Here is a 24,788-nt window from a genome sequence, read left to right as displayed (position 1 = left end):
TACTCACTTTTGCTGACCTGGTTAGGTCATTGAAGCGCATCCTACATTGGACCCAACTGCAGGAGATGGTGCTGCTGCTGGTCACCACCTTTGCTACCTTGAGCTAGGCCTTCTTGGTGGCAGAGGCAGGGCGCTCGCTCCCATCAGCCGAGTACAGTGACTCCCTCCTCCTTCTCACCCTGGCCAGTAGAAACTCAAGTGTGGAATCACTGAACCAGGGTGCATGGTTTTGATTTTTTTTATTCGCTCATGGGATGTGGGCATCACTGGCAAGGCCAGCATTTATTGCTCATCGAAAATTGTCCTTGATAAGGTGGTGGTGAGCCGCCGCCTTGAACCGCGGCAGTCTGTGTGGTGAAGGTTCTCCCACAGTGCTGTTAAGTAGGGACATCCAGGATTTTGACCCAACAACAATGAAGGATCGACGATATATTTCTAAGTCAGGATGGTGTGTGACTTGGAAGGGAACGTGCAGGTGGTGGTGTTCCCATGTGCCTGCTGCCCATGTCCATCTAGGTGGTAGAGGTCGCATGCTTGGGAGGTACTGTCGAAGAAGCCTTGGCAAGTTGCTGCATTGCATCCTGTAGATGGTACGCACTGCAGCCACGGTGCGCTGGTGGCGAAGGAAGTGAATGTTTAGGGTGGTGGATGGGGTGCCAACCAAGTGTGCTGCTTTGTCCTAGATGGTGTCGAGCTTCGAGTGTTGTTGGAGCTGCACTCATCCAGGCAAGTGGAGGGTATTCCATCACACTCCTGACTTGTGCCTTGTAGGTGGTGGAAAAGCTTTGGGGAGTCGGGAGGTGAGTCGCATAGCGCAGAATACCCAGCTTCTGACATGCTCTTGTAGTCACAGTATTTATATGGCTGGTCCAGTTAAGTTTCTAGTAAATAGTCACACCCGGGGTGGGAGATTCTGCGATGGCAATGCCGTTGAATGTCAAGGGGAGGTGGTTAGACTCTTTCTTGTTGGAGATGGTCATTGCCTGGCACTTGTCTGACGCGAATGTTACTTGCCACTTATCAGCCCAAGCCTGGATGTTGTCCAGGTCTTGCTGCATGTGAGCATGGACTTGCTTCATTATCTGCTGCTCCATGTTTTGAAATGTCTTCTTTCTCCCTCAAAAGCCATGCTTGCGATGGACCTTTAAATTCTCCAACTGTCAGCACTTTATCCAAGTGCGCAGTATGCCCGCTGTGCAGGGTGGGGTTGCCAAAGCTAAAAGCCACATTAAGGGCCTTCAATTAAGTTCTGATCGCATGAAGGAAGGTAAGAATTCCCCCCCCCCCCCCACCCCATCCCGCTTACATCCTGCTGCCATGATAAAATCTTGCCCCTTGTGTCTAGGGAAGACCACCGTTTGTATTGTGGGAAAAGGAAATTGAGGGCAGAGTTCTCACATGGCTATTTTCCCATGTGTCTCTGGCTGATTTAAGAGCAGCACGAGACAACTTTGTTACACCATGATTCTTTTGTGTAAACATATATTAGTTTTTAATATATATCTATATCTTATTTAAAAAAAAATCTTGCATCTGTGTGAAATTCCTGTCAAATTTCTGTCACTTTTTTTTGTCAACTTTGTTCAATTAAGAATTCCTGTGTTGAAATTTCTGATTGATTTAGCCTGCATAAACTCATCATGATTGTGTAATGTGGCCACCGGCTTCCCACAACTTGCTCAAATTGATTTCCTTTTTTTTCTTAGTAACTGAAATTTCTAATGTCTAAGAGTTTAAACAAAACAAAAAAAAAGAAAAAATTACATATTTCATAACATGAATACATTTATCAATTGAATTATGTTTTGTGTCTTTTAATGCCTTCCTCAAAATCTTTACTTCAGCTCTCCTGAAAGCCTGGGCCTGGACATGATATTTTTGCCATGGGCTGTGACTGAGCTGAATTTAGATTGTGTACGGAGCATGTGCAGTGTACCTATTGGCCAGGATGCACGAGTACCATTGTAATTTTCTTAAGCTTCTGTCAGTATTTTCTCAAAAGTGTTTTTTAAAGAGTTGTTTAAAGACAAGCTAGAGAACAAATTTCAATATCTTTTTATTCAGGTAAATTTATACGGACTTTTTTTTTAAACAGGGAAGGCATTCAGCTCATTGTAATTAAGTTCAATTTTCAAATTATCTAACATGGTTATCATGCATGTTATGTTGACAGAAAATGTAAATATTCTAAATTGCTAAAAGCTGACAGACACAGGCACACACAGTCTGTCCCTGTTTAATTTGTTATTTTTTCAAAATAAAAAAAATTGAAAGCTCTAATTACAGTCTGTGTATTGTTGGTGGTTAGTGATTAGAATGTTTACATTTTCTTATAGCAGAGAGAGACCAACAGACAAAAAGATGCACAATCATAAAGCACCAAATTCTCTGTTTGCAGAGATGCCGTACAAATTTATAAACCAGCGTTGCCACACATGGGATCCAACCCCACACCAGTGCTGTCAGGCCCATGTCTTGCCCCTCCCCTCCATACTGACTGAAACCAGGATTTAGACTCTACATGTGGCAGACCTCAGCTCTGCCTTCCAAGCCCCAGGTTTCTCCACGGTGATGCCAGATTAAAGGATGCCAGATTTTCCCTGCTGTCAAACTCAGGACTTCCACCCCATTTCTGCTAAACGTCAGGACCATTCCCCAGTGCTACCAAAGCCCTGGACTGCTCCTCTTGCTATCAAAATGCAGAACCTTCACCAAATACAGCTGAAACCTATTTGCCATCTCCAGAACTATTAAGAACCAGATGTCTTCCTCCACTAAGAGCATCTTGCATACCCTCTTGCTGTGGATTGTTAGCGTTAAAAATGGTAAAGCATAAAAATTAAGAACATAAATGAAATCGGTAGGAAGAATGAGGAGAGGCAATATAAACTAAAGGGGTACAGGAACAGAGAGATCTGGGGGTATATGTACACAAATCGTTGAAGGTGGTAGGGCAGGTTGAGAAAGCGGTTAAAAAAGCATATAGGATCCTGGGCTTTATAAATAGTGGCATAGAGTACAAAAGCAAGGAAGTCATGATGAGCCTTTATAAAACTCTGGTTCGTCACAACTGGAGTATTGTGTCCAGTTCTGGGCACAGCACTTTAGAAAAGATGTGACGGCCTTAGAGAGTGCAGAAGAGATTTACTAGAATGGTTCCAGAGATGAGGGACTTTAGTTACATGGATTGACTGGAGAAGCTGGGATTGCTCTCCTTGGAACAGAGAAGGTTGAGAGGAGATTTGATAGAGGTATTCAAAATCATGAAGGGTCTAGATAGAGAGAAGCTGTTCCCATTGGTGGAAGGGTCAAGAACTAGAGGACATAGATTTAGGGTGATAGGCAAAAGAACCAAAGGTGACATGAGGAAAAACTTTTTCACACAGCAAGATCTGGAATGCACTGCCCGGGGGGTGGTGGAGGCAGATTCATTCATGGTTTTCAAAAGAGAACAGGATAAGTACTTGAAAGGAAAAAATTTGCAGGGCTATGGGGATAGGGCGGCTGAGTGGGACTAGCTGGATTGCTCTTGTATAGAGCCGGCACGGACTCCTTGGGCTGGGTGGCCTCCTTCCGTGCTGTAACCATTCTATGATTCGATACCAATTATAAAGGCTACTCATTTACAGTGATTGCAGATTTATGGGCAGAACTGTGAAATTAAATCCCAAAGCACTGGTAAAAAAAAATCACAATATAATTTCATAAAAATGGAATTTGACTTGTTCAGTCACTATACATCAGTGTCCCTGACTTACAATTATGTCCTTACTGTTATAAATCAGCAAATTCTCTGACTCGCCATGAGCCATGATGTGGAGATGCCGGTGATGTACTGGGGTGGACAAATGTGCAACAGCTACTAGTAATATATTAAAGATCTTACATTTGCATGTGCTTCTGATCACCCTTTTCCATTATGATGTCCACATTTATAATATCTACCTGCCATTGGAGGTGATGTAGTGCCACCATTAGTGGAAGGGTGTAATTACAGCATGTCATAGGCAATTTCCATTTTTAAAAATATATATACACATAGGAATTTCTATTGGAAATATAAAAATAAGGACAGAATGTATGGCTTTAAAATGTGGCCTGAATTAAGTCTGCATGCTCTGATCTAATTATCCATCAACCTCTAACCTAGCTTTACCAGAAGACTGCACATGGTCTTCATTCCTCTGTGCAACGCCACATAAGACCAACTAGTTTTATCGAAGTATTAAGGGGTTAAAACTTGGTTGATTTTCAAATGTTTTCGGTGAGCATGTTCAAATTGGTGCTACAAAACATGCAAAAACATTTGTTGTTGTCTTATCTGTGGTAAATAAATTGACTTCCCTGACATTGAGGTAAAAACAATACGAGTATATCAAAAATATAAACAATTTGAGGATGTCTCCTCAACATGTATGGGCCCTGACAAAAGTGCATGGAACAGTAGCAGTTTCCATTGTTAAAATGCAGTAAATTTTAAGATCGAATTTATATAAAATTCATGTGTTTTAGTACAGCTGCCAATTGGAATCGTGAAGTATTCTAGCAGGGGATTACGAGGATACAGTCTGTTGGTGTACATATATTAAGTGGTACACTCAAGTGGTGAAGCACGAGTATCAACTGAGCTGGGGTATGGTCTAATATGTGGGGAGACTTTGAAAGGGGGAAGGGAAGAAAATGGAAAGGATTAAAACAATAAAAGTGAACTTATGTTCCAATGTCTTGTATAAATGCTGCTTTGGGGATTAAAACCTCAACTGGCAAAACTTGCCAGCCATTCTGTTGACTTCTACAAATTGTTACAGTATTCTTGACTAACCAGTGAATGGCTTTTGCCATTATCAGGAACAGTTCTCACATCATTTTTCTTTCACAGAATATCTTTATCTTTGAGAATCTGATAGATGTCCATCGCACATACAATTTTCCTGTGGAGATTGAAGTAAGTAGTATTCCTTTCTACAGTACATCAGAGTGTGTGGAGGTTGATAGATGGTGTATTTTCTGTCAATATCTTGGCCTTTTTGTTGCAGCATGCATTGCTTATCTGGGTGTTGGAAGAGTAAGAAAAAAGAATTAGGAGTGAGTGTAGCACAGGAGAAAAAAAGACCATGAAAAATGATGCACAGAAATATAAAAACAGATAGTAAGAGTTGCTGCAGCTTTTTAAAAAGGAAAAGAGTAAGTAAAGTGAGCGTTGGTCCTCCAGAGAGTGAGTCTGGGGAATTAATAATGGAGAATAAGGAAATGGCGGATGAATTGAACAGATATTTTGTGTTCGTCTTCACTGTAGAGGATACAAATAACATGCCAGAAATAATTATGAATCAAGAGGCGAAAGGGAGGGAGGAACTTAAAACATTTACAATCACCAAGGAAAGGGTTCTGAAAAAATTATTAGAACTAAAAGCTGACAAGTCCCCAGGTCCTGACGAACTTCATCCTAGGATCTTAAAAGAAGTTACTGCAGAGATAGTAGATGCATTGGTATTAATTTTTCAAAATTCTCTAGATTCTGGAAGGGTCCCATCAGATTGGAAAATAGCGAATGTAACTCCTCTATTCAAGAAAGGAGGGAGACAGAAAGCAGGAAATTACAGGCCAGTTAGCTTAACATCTGTCACAGGGAAAATACTAGAATCTATTATTGTTTTTATTCGTTCATGGGATGTGGGCGTCGCTGACAAGGCCAGCGTTTATTGCCCATCCCTAATTGCCCTTGAGAAGGTGGTGGTGGTGAGCCGCCGCCTTGAGCCGCTGCAGTCCATGTGGTGAAGGTTCTCCCATAGTGCTGTTAGGTAGGGAGTTCCAGGGTTTTGACCCAGCGACAATTAAGGAACGGTGATATATTTCTAAGTGGAGGTGGTGTGTGACTTGGAGGGGAACGTGCAGGTTGTGCTGTTCCCATGTGCCTGCTGCTCTTGTCCTTCTAGGTGGTAGAGGTCACGGGTTTGTGAGGTACTGTCGAAGAAGCCTTGGCGAGTTGCTGCAGTGCATCCTGTGGATGGTACACACTGCAGCCACTGTGCGCTGGTGGTGAAGGGAGTGAATGTTTAGGGTGGTGGATGGGGTGCCAATCAAGCGGGCTGCTTTGTCCTGGATGGTGTCGAGCTTCTTGTGTTGTTGGAGCTGCACTCATCCAGGCAAGTGGAGAGTATTCCATCACACTCCTGACTTGTGCCTTGTAGATGGTGGAAAGGCTTTGGGGAGTCGGGAGGTGTGTCACTCGCCGCAGAATACCCAGCCTCTGACCTGCTCTTGTAGCCACAGTATTTATATGGCTGGTCCAGTTAAGTTTCTGGTCAATGGTGACCCCCAGGATGTTGATGGTGGGGGGCTTTTGGCGATGGTAATTCCGTTGAATGTCAAGGGGTGGTGGTTAGACTCTCTCTTGTTGGAGATGGTCATTGCCTGGCACTTGTCTGGCGCGACTGTTATTTGCCACTTATCAGCCCAAGCCTGGATGTTGTCCAGGTCTTGCTGCATGCAGGCTCGGACTGCTTCATTATTTGAGGGGTTGCGAATGGAACTGAACACTGAGCAATCATCTGCGAACATCCCCATTTCTGACCTAATGATGGAGGGAAGGTCATTGATGAAGCAGCAGAAGATGGTTGGGTCTAGGACACTGCCCTGACGAACTCCTGCAGCAATGCCCTGGGGCTGAGATGATTAGCCTCCAACAACCACAACCATCTTCCTTTGTGCTAGGTATGACTCCAGCCAGTGGAGAGTTTTCCCCCTGATTCCCATTGACTTCAATTTTACTAGGGCTCCTTGGTGCCACACTCCGTCAAATGCTGCCTTGATGTCAAGGGCACTCACTCACTCTCATCTCACCTCACCTCTAGAATTCAGCTCTTTTGTCCATGTTTGGACCTAGGCTGTAATGAGGTCTGGAGCCAAGTGGTCCTGGTGGAACTGAGCATCGGTGAGCAGGTTATTGGTGAGTAAGTGCAGCTTGATAGCACTGTTGACGACACCTTCCATCACTTTGCTGATGATTGAGAGTAGACTGATGGGGCGGTAATTGGTCGGATTGGATTTGTCCTACTTTTTGTGGACAGGACATACCTGGGCAATTTTCCACATTGTCGGGTAGATGCCAGTGTTGTAGCTGTACTGGACCAGCTTGGCTAGAGGCACGCGGCTAGTTCTGGAGCACAAGGCTTCAGCACTACAGCCGGGATGTTGTCGGGGCCCATAGCCTTTGTTGTATCCAGTGCACTCAGCTCTTTCGTGATATCACGTGAGTGATTCGAATTGGCCGAAGACTGGCTCCTGTGATGGTGGGGATATCGGGAGGAGGCCGAGATGGATCATCCACTCGGCACTTCTGGCTGAAGATGGTTGCAAACACTTCAGCCTTGTCTTTTGCACTCGCGTGCTGGACTCAGCCATCATTGAGAATGGGGATGTTTGCAGAACTGCCTCCTCCTCCCGTTAGTTGTTTAATTGTCCACCACCATTCACGACTGGATGTGGCAGGACTGCAGAGCTTTGATCTGATCCGTTGGTTGTGGAATTGCTTAGCTCTGTCTATAGCATGTTGCTTCCGCTGTTTAGCATGCATCTTGTAGTCACAGTATTTATGTGACTGGTCCAGTTAAGGTTCTGGTCAATGGTGCCCTACAGGATGTTGATGGGGGATTCGTCGATGGTAATTCCGTTGAACGTCAAGGGGAGGTGGTTAGACTCTCTCTTGTTGGAGATGGTCATTGCCTGGCACTTGTCTGGCGCGACTGTTATTTGCCACTTATCAGCCCAAGCCTGGATGTTGTCCAGGTCTTGCTGCATGCGGGCTCGGACTGCTTCATTATCTGAGGGGTTGCGAATGGAACTGAACACTGTGCAGTCATCAGCGAACATCCTCAATACTGACCTTATGATGGAGGGAAGGTCATTGATGAAGCAGCAGAAGATGGTTGGGCCAAGGACACTGCCCTGAGGAACTCCTGCAGCAATGTCTTGGGGCTGAGATGATTGGCCTCCATCAACCACTACCATCTTCCTTTGTGCTAGGTATGACTCCAGCCACTGGAGAGTTTTCCTCCTGATTCCCGTTGACTTCAATTTTACTAGGGCTCCTTGGTGCCACACTCTGTCAAATGCTGCCTTGATGTCAAGGGCAGTCACTCATCTCACCTCTGGAAATCAGGGGCCCGATATTACCATGGCGGCGGGTTCGCAGTGGGGGGTCGATTGAAATCAGTCTGCTCCGGATGCAATCGCAGGCTGATTGGATCCACTCACCTGTTCTTCTGGGTTCCCCGCTGCTAAGCTGTGCGGCGGGCGGACTGCGCATGCGCAGTAAGGTCTGTGATTTGGAGGAGCCCTATTTAAAGGGGCAGTCCTCCACTGACTGATGCTGCAAGAAATAGGAAAAATTACAGCATGGCGCAACCCAGGGGGAAGGCTGCTCCCAGGTTTAATGATTCCTCACTCCAGCTCTTATTGGATGGGGTGAGGAGGAGGGGGAGGACAGATCTCTCCACCCCCCAACCCCCCCACCCCACCCCCCCCCCCCTGGCGGGCGGGAGGAAGCGGCCTGGCTCGAGGTGGCAGAGGAGGTCACCTGCACCACCAACATATCGCCCACCTGCATATAGTGCAGGAGGCGCTTCAATTACCTAAGTAGGTCAGCCAAAGTGAGTACACTTACTCATTCCCCTGCACTCCGTCTGCCACATCACCGCCTCCACCCCACATCTCCTTCTGCACAGCCAACACTACTCTGTCACATCACTCCTCACACCCACTCAAACCTCATCCTCATCTTACCTGCACTTACTCACCTCGCCAGTACTCATCTCGCCATTACCACTCAACCCAATCCTCATACAATCTCATGGCTCCATCTCATACTCACCCTCTCATGCATCTCTTTCACGGTCAGCCTCACTCAACCTGCCACTACCTGTGCTGCAGCCACAGGGCATGCATCACATGTGCAGTAGGAAGCGTAAGGCAAACGTGTCGTGAGCATGAAGGGGATGCACAAGGGTGTTTGAGGGTTTGTCATAGTTTTTAATTATATTTAATTTCTGATCAACTCACATTACATATTATATTGTCACCACTACTGCCACGTCTTTGCGAATCTTGTCTGGTTTGTGCAATAATGTCCTTTCCTGAGGATCACAATGAAGACCCACAACTGATGCCACCCATTGTGTCACTGCAGAGTGGGTGCAGGTGTATTTGCAGGGCTCTTTTGTGCAGACAACTGAGAGACGTCGGCGATGTCCCTGGTGGCACCCTGGAAGGATGCGGAGGAGAAGTTGTTGAGGGCAGTGGTGAGTTTGACAGAGACAGGTAAGAAGATGGTGCTCGGGCCAGCCGGGAGCAGCTCGGCATGAATGAAACTGCAGATGTTCACAACTACATGTCGAGTGACTCTGAGCCTCTGTGTGCACTGCTGCTCAGTGAGGTCCAGGAAGCTGAGCCTCGGTCTGTGGACGCTGTGGCGAGGGTAGTGCCCTCTGCGACGCATCTCACTGCGGTTGTCCTCCCTCCTGCTGTGCAGGTGGATGTGTCACAGCACTGTGTTGTGGAGCTCCACGTGTCAGAGGTGGCCGGCGAGGCTGGTGATGCTGTTCGCCCACCGAGGAGTCTGTCCCCATGCCACGAACGCACCCGACCGCGGGTGCAAAAATCGAGCCCCAGCTCTTTTGTCCATGTTTGGATCAAGGCTGTAATGAAGCTTTTAAATCCCTTCTTTCTACCACTACGGCTATCTTCTGTTAATACTGACAACCACTCCTTTCATAGAATCGTAGAATCTTATAGCACAGAAAGAGCTATCCAATTGGTCCCACAACCCTGCTCTTTCCCCATGAAATGAACCCTCACTGAACATCTTGGGGGGTCACCATTGACCAGAAACTTAACTGGACCAGCCACATGAATACTGTGGCTACAAGAACATTCTGCGGCGAGTGACTCACCTCCTGACTCCCCAGAGCCTTTCAGTCATCTACAAGGCACAAGTCAGGAGTGTGATGGAATGCTGTCCAGTTGCCTGGATGAGTGCAGCTCCAACAACACTCAAGAAGCTTGACACTATCCAGGACAAGGCAGCCTGCTTGATTGGCACCCCGTCCACCACCCTAAACGTTCACTCCCTTCACCACCGGCGCACCGTGGCTGCTGTGTGTACCATCTACAGGATGCACTGCAGCAACTCACCAAGGCTTCTTTGACAGCAGCTCCCAAACCCACGACCTCTACCACCTAGAAGGACAAGGGCAGCAGGCACATGGGAACAACACCACCTGCATGTTCCCCTCCAATTAACCGCCACCCCGACTTGTAAATATATCGCTGCTCCTTCGTCTTCGCAGGGTCAAAATCCTGGAACTCCCTACCTATCAGCACTGTGGGAGAACCTTCACCACACGGACTGCAGCGGTTCAAGAAGGCGGCTCACCACCACCTTCTCAAGTGCAATTAGGGATGGGTAATAAATACTGGCCTCACCAGCGACGCCCACATCCCATGAACGAATAAAAAATTTTTTAGATAGGTTAAATTTGGCAGATGGAGTCTAATGTTTGAAAATGTGAACTTGTCCACTTTGGCAGGAGGAATAGAAAAGCAATATATTTAAATGGAGAAAGATTGCCAAACTGAGGTACAGAGGGACCGAGGTGTCCTAGTACATGAATCACAAAAAGTTAGTATGCAGATACAGCAAGTGATTAGGAAGGCAAATGGAATGTTGTCATTTATTGCAAGGGGAATGGAATATAAAAGTAGAGATGTTTTGCTGCAGTTGTAGAGGACATTGGTGAGACCACATCTAGAATACTGTGTGCAGTTTTGGCCTCCTTATCTAAGAAAGGACGTAATTGCTTTGGCGGCTCAGAGAAGGTTCACTCGACTGATTCCTGGGATGAGGGGTTATCTTATGAGGAAAGGTTGGGCCTGTATACATTGGAGTTCAGAAGAATGAGAGGTGATCTTATTGAAACATATAAGATCCTGAGGGGACTTGAAGGGGTAGATGCTGAGAGGATGTTTCGCCTTGTGGGAGAGACGAGAACTAAAAATAAGGGGTCTCCCATTTAAGACGGAGATGAGGAGAAATTTTCTCTGAGGGTCATGAGTCTGTGGAACTCCCTTCCCCAGAGAGCAGTGGAGGCAGGGTCATTGAGTATTTTTAAGGCTGAGTTAGATAGATTCCTGATTAACAAGGAAGTCAAAGAATATAGTCGGTAGATGAGAAAGTAGGGTTGAGGTCACAATCAGATCAGACATGATCTTATCAAATGGTAGAGCAGGCTCGAGGGGTGAAATGGCCTACTCTTGCTCTTAATTCGTATGTATGTTCGTACATATGTATCAGAACGTGGATCAGGGAAACAAAGAATGAAAAGCAGAAATCAAAAGAACAACTTAGGAACACAGCAAAGATAAACAAAAATAGAAGTTTGACATAATTATAAATACTGTTTTACAATTGTGTATAAAGAAACCCCTCTGTGCATCAGTGAGAACCCAGTTTTGTTGTTTCCATACTTGGTGTACATACATAGGAAAACATAGAAGGGGAAATATGCAATGTGTGGGAAATATTTGATATGGAAGATCTGCCACTTTTTTAAACAATTAAATTCCCTGTTCAAGGTCCCAGTGGAAAAGAAAAGAAGGTATTTTGCTATTCGAAAAGATGCAAGGGAAGCAGCAGAGGGAGATTCAGGTTTGTGTGGAATTTTACTATGTAATCTGGATTTTGGGATGATACAACTGGCACATGTAAATAATGCCTTACAATAAAGCAGTAATATTTATATGATTCCTTCTCCATTGGTGTAGTCACCACATAACACAGTGGCCGAGAAATTGCTTGAAGGAGTGAACCAACAGTGCTCGCCGCTCCATAGATTTATACTGACCCACTAACTTAACCAAGGTCTTTACTGGGTGCACTTCCTCTCGTAGGAATGGAGAAGAGCCCAGCATTAGTTCAAGCGAAGCTAGGATCCAGGGGAGAAGCGAGAGGATCGCGCTCTCTCCATAACCAATCAGATTGCAGCATTTGTGACCAGCTGTGAACAGTTTCTCCAAGCTGGAATGTAAAACCCAGGAAGTGAAAGGTACAACAATGAAATCATTTGTATAAACAGTTATAGACAGCGAAAAAAAGAGGATAAAAAATAATCGAATTAAATAAGACAGAAGGGAAAAGTTAGAAAAAGTTTTTAAAATTTTTTAATTTAAAAAAAAAAATTTTAATGACCAAAAAGTATTAATATAAGGAGTAATGCGACTACACAATTTTATAAGTTCATTTTTGGTTGTAGTGAAGTCATTAAGACTTACTGCTCTGTTAAAACTTAGTTTAGACCTGGTATTTTTAAGCATACCTGTTTTGTGATGATATTACTTTCCAACTGGGCAGAAGAGCAAGTTGCTGCTGGTCCATTGTTTCCACTGATTCCAGCTGGCGATATCCCTTTAATTCGAAGCTGTCATATCGCCAGCGAACCAGGAGGAGCAAGTTCTGAATTTCCGCTTTTGACTGCATGTGTGAATGTAGGAACTTGCTCCTCGATTTTGCCACTAACAGTGGTAAGCGCTGTTGAGCTCACAGTTCTTTTTTAAGCAATTTCTGGGGTAATATTCTTGACCAAGTGAAGGATGAGTAAACAATTTGTTCCCAAGTCTGTGCTTGTCATGCTCTTGCATGTATCGCTGGACTTGTGTTGCGACTTTTCGTTATTTTTTCTTTGCAAAGTCTGTGCTTCGAGTTGTTTCTAAGAGATATAATAAGGTGCATTACCAGTGCAAGTCCTTTCATCCATTCTTTCTTATTGCTTTTGCCTCTAATAAACCTTTTGTAGTCTTGAGCACTACACTTTGTTTCCCAGTCAAATGGGTGAGCGGGTGACCTGCTCCCAGGAGTCTGCTGATGTCACTGTAAATGTCAGTTGGAAGGTGCATTAAAGAGCCCCAGGGTGATTTTGCTCTGATTTCTCTTTTTTCATCCATGTGAGGAAGTTGGCACCTCATTTCAACACTTCCCTACAATGGCATAGCTGAGGTTGAGAACTCCTATGTGGGATCCTGGGTGTGAACTCTGATCTCAGCAGACAGTTGCACGGCACTTCAAATCTTTTATGTAACATCGCATTGTGCCACTCCCAATACATCTCTTTCGATGTTTGGTTCCAAATAATGAAGTGAAATCTTCCAGGACAAGAACAGCATAGAACTGTTGGCTGCTGCAGTTTAAACCTCTTTCTCAGCCCCCTATGAGTTTATAAGTTCAATGAAATATTTATTAAAACAGCAGTTCTTTTGGGTTTTCTGTCAGATGCATGCAGTCTGATTGCAGTTATTTGAAAGCACTCTCACTGTGGCAATTGGTATGTTTCTAACAATGTAAAGAAAAACAGAGCTCCTCAGTGTGTCACCTAACACCAAGAGTGCCGCAGTTCGGTGTGGCAGTTGCCATGCCCAATCAGCACTGATGGAGTAACACAGAGAATTGTGTTATGCCTTCTGAGTCTGTTCTGAATTCAGGATGGGAAAAGATTCTCAAATGGCAGGTTCTTTATTCATAAATTAGAGGTTTGGGACTCTTTTTCCAGCAAAGTAACTTAATTCAGGGCATAATTTGGTGTTCTTTTAGATTGTATCAGTTTAACAAAATGATAAACAGAAACTACAGTTTTTGTGAATAGAGAAACTGGGATTGTCCAGTGTCCTCCTTAGCTCAGAATTCCTGCTAGTGAAGAGTTATCCAGTTGGGAGGTATTCAAAATCATGAAGGGTCTAGACAGAGTAGATAGAGAAACTGTTCCCATTGGTGGAAGGGTCAAGGACCAGAGTACATAGATTTAAGGTGATTGGCAAAAGAACCAAAGGCGACATGAGGAAAAACTTTTTTACTCAGCCAGTGGTTAGGACCTGGAATGCACTGCTTGAGGGGTGATTGAATCTGCCTCTATCATGGCCGTCAAAAGAGAATTGGATAAGTACTTGAAAGGAAAATATTTGCAGGGCTGCGGGTATAGGGCAGGGGAGTGGCTGGAATGCTCTTGCATAGTGCCACCGTGGACTTGATGGGCCATATGGCCTCCTTCCATGCTGTAACCTTTCAATGATTCTATAAACAGAGTGACAATGATGGTGGTCATGAAGTAATTGGCAACTAAGATTGTTTTGTTCCTCTGAGTGGAGCAATATGTTGAGGTGGTAAGTACTGTGCAATGGCAGGAGGAAAAACAAATTACAAAAAGTTAACATACAGCACTAAAAATAAATTGAGAATTGTTGCTCAGACTTAAATATAGAGCAGTGCTGGTGGAAGGGTTGGACTTTCTATTACATTGTCAAAAATGTAACCTTCACAGTTCTGTGACTTGACTAAACTTTGCCTCTGTTGTTGACTCTTCTCTTTATCCAGATGAACCCCATTATTTGTCCTCCCAGTCATACATGGTAGACAGTAGTCTCAGTGAGGAAATGAGTCAGTTTGACTTCTCTACTGGTGTCCAGAGCTTCTCGTATAGCTCACAAGATCCTACAGTGCCTGTAGTTCGTACCAGAAAAAAGGTAATAATTTATTTCATGCTAGGGGTGATTATCAGGAATGTCATTGTTTTTGGGCTGAACATATTTAAATTCAACTTAGTCAAATTACAGCATCATAGATAGAGTAGGTTGATGAGCCTATCATTCTTCATGATATAATTTAACCTTTAGATGTGAGTTGATCCCCATTTCTTCTCTTACTCTATTTATGCCATTCAGTTATTGCTGCTATGACAGTAAGTGAGCTTCACAGTGGAAAGGTTTACATACCACTCATTCATTTGCCTTTTAGATAGAGAAATCTGATGACCAAATCCAAAAGTTTTGCTTGAAATTGTTTGTGAATTTCATTTGTCTTAGGAAATCTGTGCTGAAATTTTATCTCAAAATCTGTGCTGAAATTTTACCTGTAATTCTGTGCTTCCATGAAGAAAAAGAATAATTGTGTTTGTTTGTGGAGCCTACGCCTTCTATATAAGGCAGGGTCAAACATATCTAGCCAGTTACTTGTTTTGTTTGATCGAAAAACTTCCCGTTAGATGATTGTGAACCAACAAATGGCTAAATGTGGAGTAGAATTTAATTTTTCAACAAACCACTAGGCAAAGGAAAGGTCTTTCTGCTTTTGTTACAGCCATCTCACAAGCCAATGTACAAAGGGTTTCTTTTGACCCTAGTTGCAAGGTAGCTGCACAGTCATTTCTGTTCATTTACAAAGCATTATTACCTTGATCTGGCAGCTGAAGGCAAAAAGCATTTGGTAATTCTGTGCTCCAAAAAATCCTCAAAATATGTTCATAGAGTTACCTCTGTGGCGGTTGAAGAAATTATGAACATTTGATAATCTATTTTTATTATGGTCTTCTGAGAGAAATGACATTTTGGCTCCTATGAGCATGTAAACTCTTAAAAAAGGAGATTATCCCATATTTTCCCCTCACTGGGATTGTGTATGTTGAAGGGAGGAAGAAGGACCTGACCAAATGCAGAGTTCCTGCTGACAAAACTGGCTGATCTGTGTAGGAATTAAATTTGAGTGTAAATTTGAATCATTATAAAACAGGAACAGTTTGAACACCATCTATTGCTTTAGGAGGTGTCAGAAAAATTCAGAATAGGAATCCTTTTTTACACTGAGACTTTCTGACTTTTTTTGGAAAAATGTTTTCAATTATAAACTGCAACCTAAAGGTTATAGTAACATTCAAAATGAGAAAAAACTGTGAAGTTTAAGGCCTCAAATCTTGTGTATTCCTGCAGGAACGGATTGAGTCAAGTATTGTGCAGAATGATATTGTCGAACTTGAGCTGGATGAGATGAACCAGCACGAATGTATGGCGACCATGACTGCTTTGATCAATCACATGCAGAAGACTAACATCACACCAAAGGTTGAAGAGGTTAGGAACCCAATTGTAGTCCAACCTATTTAACTTACCGATTTCCATAACACACACATACCACTGAAAAAGGTTTGTGTTCAAACTAATATAGGTTTCTAAAATATTGCATGTTTAACCAAGTAAGTTTCAAAAGGGACTATTTATCTAAATAAAGAAAAAGAAACTTCATTTACATCCACACACAAGATTTCCCATAGCACATCACAGCTAATTAATTACTTTTGAAGTACAGTTATTGTTTTGTAGACAAATGTGGTAGCCAGTTTGTGTACAGTACGCTCTTACATACATCAAATTAGATAATTACCAGTTAATCTGTTTTGGTGGTGTTGATTGAGCAGTGTATCTTGGCCAGGATAGCTCCCTACTCTGAACAGTGTTGTGGGATCTTACGTCAGTCTGAACAGGCACACAGGACCTTGGTTTATTGTCTTGTCTGAAAGACCGCATCTCTGATAATGCAGCACTCCCTCAATACTGCAGCATAGGGTCAGCCTAGATTTTATGCTCCAATCCTGTGGTGGTTCTTGAATCCACAACCTTCTGACTCTGATGCGAGAGTTCGGCCAACTGACACGTGGACAAATGTACTTATAATTTTAATGTTTGTTCTTTTGCAGAACGGAAAAGAGATTGTTATTATATGTTGATATTGTTGGATTCTTGGACTGAACATTAAAGTGATTTCCTTGTAATCTTTCCTATACAGGGAAAAACCCCACAAGAGCTTCCACAATGGATGAAATTTCTGCATGGAAAATTGGGAAATTCCTCTACACCGTTAAATATCCGACTCTTCATTGCAAAGCTCATTGTTAACACTGAGGAGGTCCTAAATTTGTTAGCTCTTTTAACTTATACTTATTTATGTATTTGCTTGTCTGCAAAATTTTGAGTTTTTTTCTCCTGCTTTAAGTTCTGTTTGTCCAGTTGGTTGGGCAAGCTACCTCCAAGTCTTTACCTATTCCAGTGTGTAACCAGCCACTAAAAATGCATTCAAAACAGAAAATGCTGGAAATGCAAGTGAGGCAGTATCTGTGGAGAAAGAAACAGAGTTAACGTTTCAGGTTGATGACCTTTCGTCAGAACTGGAAGAAGTTAAAGATTAAACCGTTTTTAAGCAAGTACAGAGCCGGGGAAAGTTGGGGGAGGAAGCAGAGGGGAGGAAAGAACAAAAGAGAAGGTCTCTGATAGGGTGGAGGGCAGGAGTGATTAAATGACAAAAGGGATGATGGTGGTAATGGGACAAATAAAGAAGCAAAAGATGGGTGTAGAGGAGCTGTAAATGGTAGCATCAGAACCATTACCAGCGCCTGCTGTCTGGAAAAAATGGGAGCAGTGATTATGATCTGAAGTTATTGAAATCAGTGTTGAGTCCAGAAGGTTGTAAAGTGCCTAATCGAAAAATGAGGTGCTGTTCCTCGAGCTTTTGTTGAGCTTCATTGAAACGGTGTAAGAGGCCAAGGACAGAGAAGTCAGAGTGGGAGTGGGAAGGGGAATTAAAATGGCAAGCAACTGGCAGGTCAGGGTCACGCTTGTGGACTGACCGGAGGTGTTCAGCAAAACAGTCACCCAATCTGCGTTTGGTCTCCTCCAATGTAGAGGAGAGCGTATTGTGAGCATCGAATACAGTATACTAAATTGAAAGAAGTACAAGTAAATCGCTGCTTCAACTGGAAGGAGTGTTTGGGGCCCTAGACGATGGGAAGGGAGGAGGTGAATGGGCAGGTGTTGCATCTTCTGCGCTCATGTGGGAAGGAGAGTGGGTGTTGAGGGTGATGGAAGAGTGGACCAGGGTGTCGTGGAGGGAGTGATCCCTTTGGAATACTGAAAGGGGAGGGGATGGCAAGATGTATTTGGTGGTGGCATCACGCTGAAGGTGACGGGAATGGCGGAGGATGATACATTGAATGTGGAGGCTGGTAGGGTAGAAGGTGAGGTCGAGGGGGAACCAAACATGGTTCTGGGAGGGAGGGGAAAGGGTGCAGGAAATGGGACGGACACTGTCAAGAGCCCAGTCAACCACAGCGGAGGGAAATCCTAGGCTGAGCAAAAAGGAAGACATATCGGAAGCACTGGAGTGGAAGGTGGCATTGTTAGAACAGAAGAGATAGAGAAACTGGGAGAATGGAATAGAATCCTTACAGGAAGTGGGGTGGGAAGAAGTGTAATCAAGCTAGCTGTAGTGGATATTGGTTGACAGCCTATCCCCAGAAATGGAGATAGAGAAGTCGAGGAAGGGAAAAGTCCGAGATGGACCACGTGAAGGCGAGGGAAGGGTGGAAATTGGAAGTAAAGTTGATGCAATTTTCCAGTTCAGGGGGAAAGCAGGAACGGGCACTGATACAGTCATCGCTGTACAGGAAAAAGAGGCCTCAACCGGGATCTTGGGTTCATGCCACGCTACACGTAGCCACGCTACACGTAACCCCACCAGCAAGGGGAAAAAGAAGTTATCTGTTTTTAATATTCTCTCTCTCTCTCTCTCTCTCTCTCTGCCTTTCGGGTCTCTTTCTCTCTGTCTGTATAATTTGACACAATGTGTATTCAGCATACTGGGACCTACTGTTTTTCGTGGCTAACCTGTCTGAACACCAACGACACCTTTGATTGATGTGAGCGTGTCCCAGCCTAATATAAGATATGCGATTTGAGAACCTCTTATTCACTCACTCACCTGACGAAGGAGATAATCTCCGAAAGCTTGTGATTTTAAAATAAAATTGTTGGACTATAACCTGGTGTTGTAAGATTCCTTACAGGAAAAAGAGGTGAGGGAGGGGACCTGAGTAGGACTGGAACAAAGAATTTTCCATGTATCCCACAAAAAGGCAGGCATAGCTAGGACCCATACTAGTTTCCGTAGCGACCCCTTTTATTTGGAGGAAATGAGTGGAGCCAAAGGAGAAGTTGTTCAACCGTAAGAACAAGTTCAGCCAGGCGGAGGAGATGGATAGGGACTGGTTGGGTCTCTGTTCAAGAAAGAAGCAGAGGGCTCCTGGTGGGGGATGGAGGTGTAGAGGGACTGGACGTCCATGGTGAAAAGGAGACGGTTAGGGCCGGGGAACTGGAAACTGCTGAAGTGGCAGGTTAAACTGTTAAAAATGCATGCCAGGTTGACTTCCCTTCCCCGAGGGCATTGCGTTTCCCTTCACTCCTGCAGGGCGCTGCCTGGCTTTCGCTTGGAACTTCCCCTGATTACCAGGATAATATCAAGGAATCACAGAGATGACCCTTGCATCCTAATACTTTAGTACAACAAATTGGTACATAACCTCTCTGTCACTGTCACTGAACCATAATTTTTTGGGTTAATGTCCCATACACAAATACTATATATTCTATTTGATGCAGAAATGTTGCTGCTGACCTATGGTGTGTGTGTGTGTATCGATTAAAATCTTTCATTGGTGTGGAATTTAGCCAACTTTCCCATTTATAAATTCCGATGTGCATATTTATAACGGAAACTGCCCATATAAAGAAACCTGAGGTATTTAGAAAAAAAGTTCTGCTACTTGATATTTTAATGAGAGCTAAGAATTTCATTAAACAACATTCTGATACGCAAGATTAATTTCAATAATTATAGTTTTGACCTGGAAGGGTTCATCTGAATCCTTTAGAGCTAATCTCAGTTAAAACTCTTTTTTTTAGATTTTCCAGCCGTATGCCCAGGAATGGTTGGGGCCCCTGCTGCAGTTAGTGGTTTCTGGCAATAATGGAGGTGATGGCATTCATTACATGGTGGTGGAAATTGTGGTTACAGTTCTGTCTTGGACGAGTGTGGCTACCCCAAAGGTACAGAATATCTTTCATAGATCTGTTTCAGTACACTAGTGCCAAGAAAGAGACACATTTTGGTGCCCATGGCAATGACTTCAAAAACATTAAATTATCACTTATTTCTGTATGTTCTAAGCTGCATTTTTTTTTAGATCCCTCTGTGAAGGAATCACATTTTCTGTTCTGTTAAACAAGGTGTTCGCTAGAAATAAAGTAATGCCCATACAATTTGTATAATGTTCTCTACTGTCGTGCTTCATTAAGGAGGATCTTTGCGCTGGTTAGCAAATCATTAACAAGATGGCCTAACTCAGGATTATCAATACAAGAACAAAAGGGAAAGTTGGAAAAAGTGTTTTCACACAGGTTATTAGAACATGGAATGCTTTACCACGGGAGAGTGAGACTCTAATGCATTTAAAAAGGAATTGGATAAATATTTGAAACGGAAGAATATAAAGGGAAACAGGAAAAAGGCATGGAAGTCGAATAGATAATTCCAGTTGAAGCGCTAGCACTTGCACAGACTGGATGGGGTGAATGACATCCTCTGCTATAATTTTAATTTTGAAAGTACCTACATGAAAACTCTTCACAATTTGCAATGTAAGGACTCTGATCAAATCAGCAGAACTTGTTAAACTTTCAAAGCAGGATGTGTTTGTGCCTACATTTATCTATATCCCCATTCCCATTTTCTTCCTTTGTGATTCCATGGACCACACGTTACCTGCATCTAAAAATTCAAGAGGGTAGGGTTTCACCAGTCACTGCCAGTTCCTACTCTGGGCAGTCACCAGGGCAGCAGCCTGATGTAGGAACTCCTTGCCTGATGTTTCTGCCTCTGTACCAGTATGACTTAGTTAAGGAGCTCAGTGGAGTGGGGGGATTGAACCAGTGTCCCATCACTTCATGTACAATGTGATGATGTCCAACATGCAGGCCACTGCCACTATTTTGTTATAATTAAGAAATGTATTTACTTAAAGGTTGTAAGTAGCAGTATCATTTAATATTTTTACATAAATGAAGGAATTGCATTTGGCAAAGTGGGAAACGCCAAGTAGGCCTGGCAAGAGAGTGCTGGACTTCTCCAGTTCCTGTCCATTTTGGTTAACTTTTTATTGCTTCTGTGTCAATGCAAAGTGATTTCCAAAGCGGATCAATACAAAAACTCTTAATGCAACTTGGAAGTCAAATTGTTAATCTATCTTAGTGCACTGAAGCCAAGTGGTCTGAGATCACCTTACGGAGAGTTCTTACTGCTTTGGCTTTGCACCATTGGACTATCTGGGAACTTTTTCAAGTTAATTTGTGTTGTCCCTAAAGTTAGCAATGATTGAATACCCTCTCAGTTCTCCTAACATTAACATTTATTTGGCTATTGAGCAGTCTTGCTTAGTCATTGGACAGAGTGGCATCTAACTGAGATTGGTGTCTGGAGTATAACATCCTCAAGCTTCATTCCCCTCAATATGTCAGGTCACCACTAGGCTGCTAAATGGAGATTTTCTTGGTGGCATGGTCCTCCATTGTGACAGGAGAAGTGTGACCACCACCCCCCCTCCTTCCCAAACCGTGTCCCCTCAGGCCACTCCAAAGTGCTCCCAAGACCCCAGTCCTGCCCACCCCCCCCAATCCCCTTGTTTACAACACCCCTCCCACCTTTTGCGATTGTACAGAACCTAGAGTCCACCCCCCAACTACATGCCATCAGAGCTGTGATTCCTCATGCCAAGCTGTTCAAAATGTTCCATGCGGACACACATTTAAAATATGTTTGCACCACTTTTCAAACACAGTCAAGGACAAGCAATTTTGTTTTTTTGCATTCACAGTACATTTTCTACTGATTTTGGTACAGCTCTAGTTGGGAGACTTGTTTCATGGATAGAGCACGTGAGCTGCATCCACAGTGTCCTCCTTTTGCTCATTGAACAGACTTCCTGGGGCCGATTGACAACAGAAGAGCTCTGTCAGAGTCATTTTTGTTGCTCACTTTGCTGGACTTGCAGCCTGACTCAGATGTTGTGAAAACCTTTTATGTGCATGTGCACAGACACTGAAAAATATGCATGTGGTTGCTTTTGTGATTGCTGTTTGTTTTTGGTTGTTTTGAAATGGATAATATTGATGAACAGTTTTGTGAATTTTTTTTTTACAGTTACTAGTTTTTGAATGGTTATTTTTTAATCACAGAACATTTAAACCAATAAACCTGCTCCAGTGAATAGGAAATGATTTATAATAAGTTGATTTTTAGTGAATGGGACATTTGAGTCAATTGGCATGCTTCATGCCCTTCACAGCTAACAACAATAATGACTTGCATTTATATAGCATGTTTAACGTAATAAAACGTCCAAAGGCGCTTCACAGGAGCATTATCAAACAAAAAGATATTAGGACAAGTAATCAAAAGCTTGGTTGAAGAGGTAAGTTTTCAGTAGCGTCTTAAAGAAGAGAGGTGGAGAGGTTTAGGGAGGGAATTCCAGAGCTTAGGGCCTAGGCAGCTGAAGGCATGATCACCAGTGGTGGAGTGCTTAAATTGAGGATGTGCAAGAGGCCAGAATTGGAGGAGTGTAGAGATCTTGGGGGAGGGGATGTTGAAGAGCTAGAGGAGGATACAGAGATAGGGAGGGGTGAGGCCATGGAGGGATTTGAAAACAAGGATGAGAATTTTAAAATTGAGGCGTTGCTGGACCGGGGGCCAATGTAGGTAAGCGAGCACAGGGGTGATGGACGAAAGGGACTTGGTGTGAGTTAAGATAAGGGCAGCAGAGCTTTGGATGAGCTCAAGTTTACAGAGGGTGCAAGGTGGGAGGCCGGCCAGGAGAGCATTGGAATAGTCGAGTCTAGAGGTAACACAGCAAACATAGTCCTACTGACATATACCAGATGAACATATTTAATCACAGAATTGCTAAGGAAAGGAAAACAGAGTAGGAATAAACGGGTCATTTTCAGGTTGGCAATTTGTAACTAGTGGGGTGCCGCAAGGATCAGTGCTCGAGCCTCAGTTGTTTACAATCTATATCAATGACTTAGATGAGGGGACTGAGTGTAATGTGTCCAGGTTTGCTGACGATACAAAGCTCAGTGGAAAAGTAAGCTGTGAGGAGGACGCAAAGAGGCTGCAAAGGGATATGGACAGATTAAGTGGACGAGAAGGTGGCAGTTGGAGTATAACGTGGGGAAATGTGAAATTATCCACTTTGCTAGGAAGAATATTAAAGCAGAATATTTTTTAAAAGGTGAAAGACTAAGAAATGTTGATAGAGATCTGAGTGTCCTTGTACATGAATCACAAAGTTAACATGCAGGTACAGCAAGCAATTAGGAAGGCAAATAGTATGTTAGCCTTTATTGCAAGGGGGTTGGAGTATAAGTAAGGAGGTCTTGCTGCAATTATACAGGGCTCTGGTGAGACCACACCTGGAGTACTGTGTACAGTTTTGGTCTCCTTACCTAAGGAAGGATAGACTTGCCTTAGAGGGGTGCAACTAGTTTAATTCCTGGGATGAGAGGGCTGTCCCTTGAGGAGAGGTTGAGTAGAATGGGCTTATACTCTCTGGAGTTTAGAAGAATGAGGGGTGAACTCATTGAAATATATAATATTCTTTGAGGGCTTGACAATAGATACTGCAAGGCTGTTTCCCCTGGCTGGAGAGTCTAGAACTAGGGGGCATAGTCGCAGGATAAGGGATCGACCATTCAAGACTGAGATGCGGAGGAATTTCTTCACTCCGAGGGTTGTGAATCTTTGGAATTCTCTACCCCAGAGGGCTGTGGATGCTGAGTCGTTGAGTATATTCAGATCGATGGATATTTGGACATCAAGGGATATGGGGATCGGGCGGGAAAGTGGAGTTGAGGTAGAAGATCAGCCATGGTCTTATTGAATGGCAGAGCAGGCTCGAGGGTCTGTATGGCCTTCTCCTGCTCTTATTTCTTGTGTTCTTATGTAAATCATGAGTTTTAGTTATATTTATTTCTTGATCATTGTTAGGGAAATCTGAAGAATGAGATTCTAGCAAATCGCCTGCTGGTGTTTCTGATGAAGAATTCCTTTCATGGGAAGAGGGCAGTATTCAGGCACAACCTGGAAATCATTAAGACAGTAGTTGAGTGCTGGAAGGATTGTCTGTCTATCCCTTACAGGTGAGCAGCAGGTTTTGTATTAAATTGTCCCATACGCATTACTTTTACATGTACAAGTCCTAGTGGTACGATGGCTCCTAACTGTTAGGCTAAGAGGCGTAATGAAGCGGGTGCAGAAGGTATTGGAGAAGGAAGAATTTCAGCCAGAAGTTGTGATTTATGTTTGAACCAATTTTTTAAAAAAACAAACTCCTTTCATGACCTCAGGACGTCCCAAAGTGCTTTACAGCCAATGAAGTACTTTTGACGTGTAACCATTGTAATGTAGGGAAACGTGGCAGCCAATTTGCGCACAGCAAGGTCCCATAAACAGCAATGTGATAACTAGGTAATCTGTTTTAGTGATGCTGATTGAAGGATAAATATTGGCCAGGACACCGGGGAGAACGCCCCATCTCTTATAAAATAGTGGCGTGGGATCTTTTACATCCACGTGAGAGGGCAGACGTGGCCTCGGTTTAACGTGTCATCCATCTCCCTCAGAACTGCACTGGAGTGTCAGCCTAGATTTTATGCTCAAGTCTCTAGAGGGGGACATGGACCCACGACCTTCTGACTCAGGTGAGAGAGCTGCCACGGCTGACACCTTAGGCCAGGAATCGCTCCCGAAATAACGAGGAGCTCAATAGCGTTCTCCGTTTTTAGTGGCGAATTGAAGGAGCGAGTTCCTGCCTTTGCAAATGCGCAGTGAAACGTGGAAATCCGGAACTTGCTCCTAGTGGTTCACAGGCGATGTGATAGCTTCGAATTGAAAGGCCATCGCATGCTGCAATCAGAGAAATCGTTGAAAAACACTACATGTCAGGTCATAAAAACAAAAGCCAGGTCAAATATAAAGAAAATAGGAAAGCTACAAAAAGGGAGATTAGAAAAGCTAAGAGAGAGTGTGAGTG

General features: G+C 43.6%; 1 protein-coding gene across 2 annotated transcripts in view; it reads left to right on the top strand.

The window, feature by feature from the left end:
- Nucleotides 1–24,788, top strand: part of prkdc (protein kinase, DNA-activated, catalytic subunit) — a 253,759-nt gene that overhangs the window by 115,098 nt on the left and 113,873 nt on the right. For both annotated transcript variants that reach the window (XM_067979911.1, XM_067979910.1), the window contains exons 44-50: nt 4,880–4,945; nt 11,632–11,704; nt 14,417–14,565; nt 15,805–15,945; nt 16,658–16,777; nt 19,606–19,749; nt 23,744–23,895. In XM_067979911.1, the coding sequence (XP_067836012.1) occupies nt 4,880–4,945; nt 11,632–11,704; nt 14,417–14,565; nt 15,805–15,945; nt 16,658–16,777; nt 19,606–19,749; nt 23,744–23,895 (845 nt within the window). The remainder of the gene's footprint in view (nt 1–4,879; nt 4,946–11,631; nt 11,705–14,416; nt 14,566–15,804; nt 15,946–16,657; nt 16,778–19,605; nt 19,750–23,743; nt 23,896–24,788) is intronic.

The sequence above is a fragment of the Heptranchias perlo genome, chromosome 3, assembly GCF_035084215.1.
Source record: "Heptranchias perlo isolate sHepPer1 chromosome 3, sHepPer1.hap1, whole genome shotgun sequence".
In the NCBI taxonomy this organism is placed as follows: domain Eukaryota; kingdom Metazoa; phylum Chordata; class Chondrichthyes; order Hexanchiformes; family Hexanchidae; genus Heptranchias; species Heptranchias perlo.
The sequence above is the reverse complement of the archived record's forward strand: the minus strand, read 5'-3'. Positions and strand labels throughout refer to the sequence as shown.